General features: G+C 45.5%; 1 protein-coding gene across 1 annotated transcript in view; it reads right to left on the reverse strand.

Annotated features, from left to right (window-relative positions):
• GDPD1 (glycerophosphodiester phosphodiesterase domain containing 1) overlaps positions 1-8,274 on the reverse strand; it is a 115,520-nt gene extending 107,246 nt beyond the window's left edge. The window contains exon 1 of the mRNA XM_073565805.1: positions 7,703-8,274. Within this exon, the coding sequence (XP_073421906.1) occupies positions 7,703-7,838 (136 nt within the window). The 5' untranslated portion in view covers positions 7,839-8,274. The remainder of the gene's footprint in view (positions 1-7,702) is intronic.
• Between the last annotated feature and the right edge of the window lie 2,246 nt (positions 8,275-10,520).

Consider the following 10,520-nt stretch of genomic DNA (forward strand, 5'->3'; position numbering starts at 1 on the left):
TCTGCGATTTTTTTTTTTACTGTTTGGATTGGATCACGATCGGACCAAGTAAAAAAAATTCAGAATGCTGCAATTGTATGCAAAAATCGGATCACATTCACCAACAGAAGTCAATGGGTGTGATAAAAAAAAGTTGCATGTCACTCAGACCATGCGAGTACTGTCCGATTTTTACACACCCGTGTCCTTTGAAAAGCCAATAATTCATCTGTCGCGTACAGTAAAATCACAGCGTGACCTGATAGAATAGATATATACACATAGAATAGATAAAAAGTTGTTAGTCAAATATATAATTAGTGCAGTGCGTGTGCAGCTTACTGCACATGTATTTTCAGTGAGTTGAACTGAGTTCTTTGGTTGTGAACTTCCAGGACCTTTCTGACAGCACAGCAAGCGTGAGAACTTTATCATGCTTGCGGTGACGTCAGCGAGGTGAAAGGAGTTCACCGTGAGGCACTGAGGTGAGCAAGCATGCACAGCTCAGTGTCTCTGCTGGATGGCAGGCTGTATCGTCGCATCATGCAACAATGCAGCCTGCCATTTAGATGTAGCAGAGCCAGATCTGTCATGGGACAAATGGATTATTATCTTCTCGGCGGATTGGTGAGGAATATGGTTACTTATTATTTTAATTCTGTTACAGGATACATTGGCTTTAGTGGATTGGGCGTTGATGGGAGTATCCGTGTTTTTGGTAAATGTAAACTCATTAAACGAGTCTGTATCATTATTACAAATAAAGGACTTTATTCAGGGTCTGTGTATTTCCTTTTAATATCACTATGGGGTTTAGAAATGGGGGACATCTTATAGACGCCTCTGCATTATTAACCCAGGGGTTTGATGTCACCTGACAATATAAAGGAGACATCAACCCAAATACTATCACCCCACTTGCCACCGCACCAGGGCAAGTGGGAAGACCGAGGCTAAGTGCCAGAACTGGCGCATCTTATAGATGCGCTTTTTCTGCGGTGGCTGAAAGCTGATGCTTTTAGTCTGGGAGGTGGACAATATCCATAAACATCTGCTCTCAGCTGTCCTCTTTCCGAGAGCTGTTGTTTCTAGTCTGGTACAAAGAAAATATCAATGGCTCCTTTCTAGACTATTAATATCAGCCTGCAGCTGTCTTCCTAGACTTTGCTTGCTATTAATTATAGGAGGACTCTACGTAATTTTTTTTTTTTGGGGGGTCTCCCATTTTAATAACCAGGAAAGGCTAAGTATACAGCTGTTAGCTGATACTAATAGCCTGGGAAGCTCCATGTGTATTACCCCATTTCCAGGTTATAAACATTTGCCCCCAGCTGTCCGCTTTCCCTCTGCTGGTTAATAAAATTTTGGGGGATGCCATGCATTTTTTTCCTGAAGGGAACTTTTTTCCTAAAAAAATAATGTACAGGAAGTTACACACACATAGCACTGATTATATATCTCACACGCATATTTACTTCTATCTATCTATCCTCTCTATCTATATATATATATATACACTTATATCCAGAATTTTTCATTTGAAAACTACGTGTAAATTATATAGAGCAGACCTGAGCAAAGAGACAGCCGTTAGGCGGGAAACCAGAGGTCCACGGACCGCACCGTGCCTGCCGGCTCTCACTGTTGTCTCCCTAGGCGTAGTCAGCATTGGTGGAGGAGGGGCCTCTGGCCAGTCAGCGGACTGGAGGCAGGGAGAAGATCAGATCGCCAGGGAGCGGGACGGAGGTGAGCAAGTGGTGTTTTTTTTTTTCATGCGTACGAACATGGGGATTCTATGGGGTTGACAGACAGTACATGGGGATTCTATGGGGATGACAGACAGCACATTGGGATTCTATAGGGGTGACACACAGCACATGAGGATTCTATGGGGGTGACAGACAGCACATGGGGATTCTATGGGGCTGTCATGCTGAACATGGGGAGGCTATGGGGGTGACATGCTGCACATGGGGAGGCTATGGGGCTGTCATACAGAACATGGAGATGCTATGGGGGGTAACATGCTGCACATGGGCAGGCTATGTAGTTGTCTTGCTGCACATGGGGAGGCTATGGTGGGTGTCATGCTGCACACAGGAAGGCTATGGGGGTGACATGCTGCACGTGGTGAGGCTATGGGGGCCTCATGCAGCATATTGGAAGGCTGTGTGGGGCTCATGCTGTATATGTGTAGGCTGTGTGGGGCTCATGCTGTATATGTGTAGGCTGTGTGGGGCTCATGCTGTATATAGGGAGGCTGTGTGTGGCTCATACAGTATATGGAGAGGCTGTGTGGGGCTCATGCAATATATAGGGAGGCTGTGTTGGGCTCATGCTGTATATGGGAAGGCTGTGTGGGGCTCATGCCGTATATAGGGAGGCTGTGTGGGGCTCATGCCGTATATAGAGAGGCTGTGTGGGGCTCATGCCGTATAAGGGGAGGCTGTGTGGGGCTCATGCTGGATGTGGGTAGGCTGTGTGGGGCTCATGCTGTATATAGGGAGGCTGTGTGTGGCTCATGCAATATATAGGGAGGCTGTGTGGGGCTCATGCTGTATATAGGGAGCCTGTGTGTGGCTCATGCTGTATATAGGTAGGCTGTGTGGTGCTCATGCAGTTTACAAGGAGTCTGTATTGGGCTCATGTTGTATATGGGGAGGCTGTGTGGGGCTCATGCAGTATATGGAGAGGCTGTGTGGGGCTCATGCAGTATATAGGGAGGCTGTGTTGGGCTCATGCTGTATATGGGGAGGCTGTGCGAGGCTCATGCTGTATATGGGGAGGCTGTGTGGGACTCATGCAGTATATAGGGAGGCTGTGTTGGGCTCATGCTGTATATGGGGAGGCTGTGCGAGGCTCATGCTGTATATGGGGTGGCTGTGCGAGGCTCATGCTGTATATGGGGAGGCTGTATATAAGCGGCTGTGGGGGGTTCATATGATATACAGAAGGGCTGTACTTGGGTTCAAAGATATATAGGGGGAGTCAGCATACTTAATTCTGCTCAATATTAAGTGATACAGTTAATATTAATAAATTAATATTGAGTACAATTAATTTCAAGCTATTGGTTCGGCCCTCCACAACAGTCATGGTCTCTCATGTGGCCCCTCGGGAAAATTAATTGCCCTTCCCTGATATAGAGAATTGCTCTATGTAAAAGCTCATGTTAAAATCACATTGCAATCGTCTCACATTTGCATGTAAATCGGATGCTAGGCATTAAAAGTCAGATTGTACTCGCATGACAAATGCACTTGTATGACACTCATTCGACTTTTCAGGCAAACAAAATTTGCCCGATTTTAAAAACGCTAGAATGTCTCCAGCCTTACAATGCTGAATTTCTGTGGAGAAAGCTGTCAAAGTGCCAGGACGTGCCTACAGTTACTGATAACTGTGTACTGTACGATGACTGAAAAACTGAACATCATGCAAATAAAAAAATTGACCATTTTCCTTGATAAAAAAACACAGATTTTTCATATGCTGACTGAAGCAAACCTTAGACTGGGGGCTGGGTTCACGACAGCCATGTTTTCAGTCATGGTGTTGTCTGTAGCACAACGGACTGCACACAAACGGTACAGTGATCAATAGTAATTAATAACCACACGTAAACAACCATTTTTTTCCAATGGTCGTGTAGAAAAAAATGATAGCATGCTCTGTTGTTGTCCTATCCAGGACTGAGACAGTCCTTGGTCTATATAGCAGGCAGCTCCTTCTCCCTTCCGCAACGCAATAAGTCAATGGAGCCATGTCAGACATGTCTGTCTGACGTTGCTGATGTTCCTCTGAACCTTGCATTAATCATATATCTGTAGACATTTTGCATTTGCAAATAAGGGCCGCTCTTCATTTATACGTCATCCACTTTTCTTCTATGCAAATGGAATTGGGATCAAGGCTTCCCAAGCTTATTTCACGGATTCATTCACTAGAACAACAAAGTCCTGTTTGCACCAGGACCAGGGCTGAACATCTATTTGTATGTGAACCGTCAGTCGAAAAAAAAAAAAAACACAATAGCCCCACAGAATAATATGTTTATGTGTAATACAAGGAAAAAAGTAAAAGCACACGAACACTGACGTTAGAGCTGTAAAGGGATCCTGAAAGGAGATATCCATAGCTCGGACAACCCCCTTCTCAATCACCATGTTCACTTCTTACAAAATAAAAACACCTATGCTCACATCCAGTGCCGATCCAGCAGTGTTGGCACTGACTCTCCCGGGACTTACGTGACATTTTATGTCATGCAATCCCTGCAGCCAATCGGCGGCCACTTCACCCTCCCCTCCTTCAGACATCACTGCGACTGCTCTCTCACTTCCTCCAGATGTCTGATTTGTCCGGAAGAAGGGATAGTGAAGTGGACGCTGACTGTCCGCAAGGACCGCATGACATAAAGCCACGCAAGCCCTGGGAGAGCCATTGCGGACGCTGCTGGAATGGCACATTTTGTAATGGGGAAAACATGGTGATTGAGAGTAGTGGACATCTCCTTTAATCTATTAGGTTCTCTTTCTTGTGAAGTGTAAAAACCTAGAACCTAAGGAATGTATAAAACTTTCACCCACATTCACCAGCTGGCAAAAGGCGTGGGCATATATTCTTTAGGGAACGTTCACACATTTTATTTTCGGTCCAAGTGCTGTCCATAAAATAACGGGACAGCACTCGCACCCATGTTATTCAGTAGGCCAGTGCAAATAAGGGATTTTTTTCACTTACTTTTTTTGCACTAGATTCTTCCGTGTGACTGATGAGACTGTGTTCTTTCAAGTCTAAAAAAAAATAATGCCATAGTGCCATGCAGAGCCACAGTATAGCATCTGTTGTTTTGTTTTTTTAATGGATGCAAGCGGTGTTGTCACTCGCGTTCCAGGGGCTCACGTGAGGCTGTTATGTCACGTGACCCCAGGGCTGGCATCCCTGTCCTCACCTTCGGACGTATAAGTAATCAAGAGGCCGTGACAGCTGCGGCTGACCGCTCACTTCCTGTCGATTCACAGTGAGAAGGGGTGTCCGAGTAGTGGACAACCCCTTTAACATAGGGAAGTAAACTGCATTTAAATTTGTAAATGGTTAATAGCTGAGGCTGTAAAAAAAAACAAAAACAAAAAAAAACAAAAAACGGATTGCATGCAGATGACCGAGAGGTGAGAAAAAAAAATCATCCGAGTTTTCTGGATGAAACTGATGACTTTTTTTTGTGTTGAACTTAGTGAACTTAGCCTTACCCTAGCAAAAAAGGAGTCCCTAAGGTTCCATATTAGCAGTGTATATGCTGCCATACGGTGCCTCCATAATACGGCATATGATGGAACACGTCAGGATTTTCTTTTCCTGGCCCCTTTGGGGTTACAATCTACCGTAATTTAAATTTTAATCCAATCTAATACGGTGACTTTTTGGAGACTCCACAGGACCGGTGAGTCGCCAACATCGAAACTTTAGGGAGGGGGATGGGAAACGATCATGCATATTTTTTTTTTTTCAGGCCACGTTCACACTGTCGGCATTTGGTCAGTTTTTTACATCAGTATCTGTAACATGAGAGGAAAAGTCTAATAGAAACATGTCACCACTTTTGCATTTTTCACCCTCTCCTGGTTATGGCTGCCAAATACCGGATGTAAAATACTGAACGTGTGAACGTGGCCTTCACATTCTTATTGGCATTGGCACTCTTCTAAACAGTGGACGTTGCCAAATTTACTAGAATTTGTTAGACATTGATGTAAATTACAGCAGAAATCTCATTTTGTGGCACACGGACCTCCCGAAGATGCGCCTAATGTATTAACAAGCACAGGCCTATTAATAAACCTGGTGCATCCCATTCCAGCAAGCTTCTTTTTAAAAACAGGCGGGTGAAGAATTCACCCTATTAAATTATGCAAATGATGTTTATTTAAAAGTGGGTCCTGGTTCCGTGCGTCCGTTACGGTGCAGAACTGCAGCAGCACATGGTCGGTCCTGTGTGTGGGGCCCGTGGGCTGTCACGTAGGTGCCATGTTGTGCTTGGCATGTCCCATGCGCTGCAGCCGGCCTCTAGATCATAGTGTCGCTCACTGATGCACATTGCAGCTGCCCTTTTAATAAATAAGGAGATCAAGTGCATAAATGACAATTGGATGTGCCGGGCTCCAGGCTAAGGGAGGACAGCAGGTGCTCGCATTCGGATGCTTACAGTACGTAACGCCTTATTGCACTTGATAAGCTAAACCCCATGATATAATAGTACACCACGGCATCAATACAGCAGACCAAGCCCTGCAATGTGTATATGGTATCTGCACGCCGCATTGATAATGTATAACGCATACATAATACAGAGCCCGGCGACCTAGTGGACAACGGTACAATAAATATCGCTCATATATTCTGTAGCGCTGACCAATCACGAACGATTGCATATAAAGCCATGGTCAATTTAAGAATAAAAATGTATATCATAATACAGATTATTAAGACCACCTTCATTTAGAGGTCAAAGGAGTAGAGTTAGGCACCATGCACCCTCCATGTGCTGCAGTTTGCTGCCTCCATATGGCAACACATTACGTAGACTACTCCCCTCAAATCAATGCTAAGAGAGGGGAATGCCTGAATATAAAAGAATCCGACTTAGATGCCGGAATTGTTATTTCAGACAGTTTTTGCAAAAATCAACACATGATCATAGAGGCGGTACGGTAGGGCCCCATAGACTTCTATGGAATTTTTTCTTAGCGCGGTTATAATACTACCCCACTGCAGATTGTCAACGGATTGAAGGTCAGTCGCTTACAGGTTTATTCCCAGCATATATATGCTGAAACTGAAATCAGCCCCCCAAACACCCACTTCCTTTTGAGCTTGTGTATGTACAAAAAACAAAACAAAAATCTAGTCTTAAAGGGGTTGTCGATAACTGGACAACCCCTTATCAATAACCAAAGAGTGCTGGATAATGTAAAAACAAAACCTAACACTTGCACCTTAGACCTGTCCCCTCCGACAGTCTCAGGCATACACATTGTCACGTGACCACTGCGGTCAATCGGAGGCAATAATGTCAATATTTCGGTGGGAGATGGAAAAAAAAACATTTTTCTCTTCCACTCGGAAGTAGTCACGTGATGTTATATATGTTGGTGGAGCATCGGGGGACACAGGGCGAAGAGCGTACAGCAGCATCCAAGTATGGATTATTTTCTTTTTTTTACAGCCTGGTGCCATTAATAAGGGGATACTCAGTACTTGAGCGTCCCTTTAATAAGCAGAGCTGCAGTGTACAGCATGGAAGAGTAGGCAAAAATACGAAACATGTTCCTGAGAGATGTAGCAGCTTTTCATTGGCCAATAAACAATTTGGGGATGAAATCGATATCTTCACAGGGTGTTAATTCTATTTGAACATTTCGATTGTTTATTGTCCCCATGACAGTGATGAATGGGTATTTTCAAGGGTGATAGAATCTTTATCTTTTTTTCTATATTTCCAGAGAACAGATATTTGCAATTATCTGGCGATGATAAAATATTGGGCTTTTTTTTTGTTACATTATGGCCATTATCTAGTTCTAGATTATTTCTGATAACTTCCCAAGGTCATAATAAAATTAATCTGTCCCGCTCCCTAGACTGCCCCCAGAGAAGGCTGCAGGGGGGAGCCCACCGATCACTGGCCCTGGGGTCACCCCTGGCAGCACCCTGGCACCCTTACCTCCCCGGTGGGAGATGTGTCTGCAGCGGAACTTCTGCTGCTTCTTCTTATGGAGGAGGCTGGGGAATCTCAGGAGCAGCGCTGATGTGACCAGATAGCCCCCCAGGGTGGTCAGGAGGTAGAAGATCGCTGACATGTTGTCGTCTAAGGACAGAGCTGTGCAAGTCTGCTGGATGCGATCGGATCGGGCGATGGTTGCTGTAGGATGTCAGTCGGTGCTGGTCAGTGACATCCCATCGCACCCTGGTGTCTGGGCATTCCGGCTGCTGATCCCAGTATCTCCTCCTCCCAGTGATCTGCTGCTCTGGATGTAGTGGGGAGACTCTTCAGGCTGCTCATAAGCCCGAGCTGCTGTCCCTAACTCCACAGGAAAGATCTCGTGGTCTCAGCTTGTACTGATCTGCAATACCCAGGGACAATCTTGTTCTGCTCCTGCAGCGATGTCGGTAATCTGCACGCAGGCTCCGTGCTCTGGCCGGCAGGCTGGGTGCACTGCAGCAGCTTCCTCTCCTAGCCGGTTTATCTACACTTGTCATTGCCAGTGCACAGCGCATGCGCCCTCCCGCCTTGACGGCGACAGTACAACAAAGATTAGGAGTACGCATGCGCACTCGCAAGGTTTCCATCACGTTTTCGCAGAGCGGAGCTCTCGGTGACTGTAACCTCTTCCGCTCCGGTGCCAGCAGCAGCTGTAGTGTGTGCACAGGGGCCGAGGTCGGAGAGAACACAATTCACATGGAGCACTTTTTCTTGGTATTTTATGGATTTACATAGGTAAAATCTGCAGTGGGTTACGCTACAAGGCGAATGAATGACCATTTCCCCCGTTGTCCCCTGCGAGCCATTGAAAACATCCTGTGAGGTGTCTTCCATCTGCTGTAACGTTCCCCCCTCCAAAACGTAATCTGAACAGAGCTTTATGAGCAAAATACCCTCTTGTGGATTTTAAAGAAATGTTAATTACTTTTCAGCTTCAAAATGAAAATTCAGCGCCAAATCCACAGAATAATGCACAACGTTGTCTTGTATTTTTTACCGTTTCTGCCACCAGAAGCAAAAATTGAAATGGCGCCCCCCCCCCCGATAACGCCAAAACCATCCAACAATGAATAAACTGTACAAAAATGTCAGCATGATCTAGCTATGAAAAAAGTCCACCTATAGAAATCTATCAGCAGTGAGAAAACCGCCGACGTAATCACAGCAAACATTGCCGTAATCATTTATTATCCCCCTCGGCAGATTCTGATCACTGTAAGGCTGTGTGCACACGCTGCGGATTAGGTGCGGATTCATCCGCGCGGATTTTGTAAAATCCGCAGGTGAAACCGCAGGTCAAAAGACCTGCGGTTTTACCTGCGGATTGCTCTGCGGTTTTGCCCTGCGGTTTTTCATCTCCTCAATGGAGGAGATGGCAAACCGCAGGGGAATCCGCAGAAAGAATTGACATGTCAATTCTTTCTGCGGATTGAAAACCGCAGATAATCCGCGCGGAAAATTCCGCACCGTCTGCACTGCGGTTTTTGATTCCCATAGGGAATCATGGTACTGTACACCGCAGCAGAAACTGCTGCGGGTCCGCAGCGGCCAAAACCGCTGCGGAACCGCAGCAAAATCCGCAGCGTGTGCACACAGCCTAAGGCTGTGTGCACACAGTGGGGATTTTGAGGCGGATCCGCAGCGTTTTTGGGAGCGCGGAATTGCATCCAATCCACAGTGTAGTGGACAAACAATGTTAGTAAAGGGTACATTTAGAATTGCTGGGCACATACTACGGAAAAATCCACGCAGATCTGCAGTGTTTTTTTTCCCGCAGCATGTCAATTCTCTGCGGATCCGCAGCAACGTTTTCAGTCTGTTATATATTCATTCTCTCGCTGTCTCTCTCTCTTCAAATTCCGCACGCTAATCTGCAAAGTGTGCACATACCCTTAGTGTAATGTCTCCTGCTCTGGCCACTTTACAGAAATAATGTCACCATTGTGGCACCAATAGAGTAATAATGTCACCATTGTGGCCCCCTATATATATATATATATATATATATATATATAAAAACGAGTGTGTGTGTAAGTGTGTGTATCAAGCCCCTCCCCTCATTATGATGTAATAATGGTTGCCATGGCGACGATGATGTCATAATAGGTTGCAATAGTGACGGTTATGTCATAATGGTTGCCATGGCGACGATGATGTCAGAATGGTTGCCATGGCGAAGATGTCATAATGGTTGCCATGGTGACTGATGTCATAATAGGTTGCCATAGCCACTATGATGTCATAAAGGTTGCCATGTATGATGGGTATATTGGCACGGGACTATGGGATGGAGGATGTGTGATGGGTATATGGGCACGGGACTATGGGATGGCAGATATGTATGATGGGTATATGGGCACGGGACTATGGGATGGATATGTATGATGGGTATATGGGCATGGGACTATGGGATGGAGAATATGTATGATGGGTATATGGGCATGGGACTATGGGATGGAGAATGTATGATGGGTATATGGGCACTGGACTATGGGATGGAGGATATGTATGATGGGTATATGGGCACGGAACTATGGCATGGAGGATATGTATGATGGGTATATGGGCACGGGACTATGGGATGGAGGATATGTATGATGGGTATATGGGCACGGAACTATGGCATGGAGGATATGTATGATGGGTATATGGGCACGGGACTATGGGATGGAGGATATGTATGATGGGTATATGGGCACGGGACTATGGGATGGAGGATATGTATGATGGGTATATGGGCACGGGACTATGGGATGGAGAATATGTATGATGGGTATAT

This window comes from Dendrobates tinctorius, unplaced genomic scaffold (genome assembly GCF_039654945.1).
Source record: "Dendrobates tinctorius isolate UK_male_01 unplaced genomic scaffold, ASM3965494v1 ptg000016l, whole genome shotgun sequence".
Taxonomy (NCBI): Eukaryota; Metazoa; Chordata; class Amphibia; order Anura; family Dendrobatidae; genus Dendrobates; species Dendrobates tinctorius.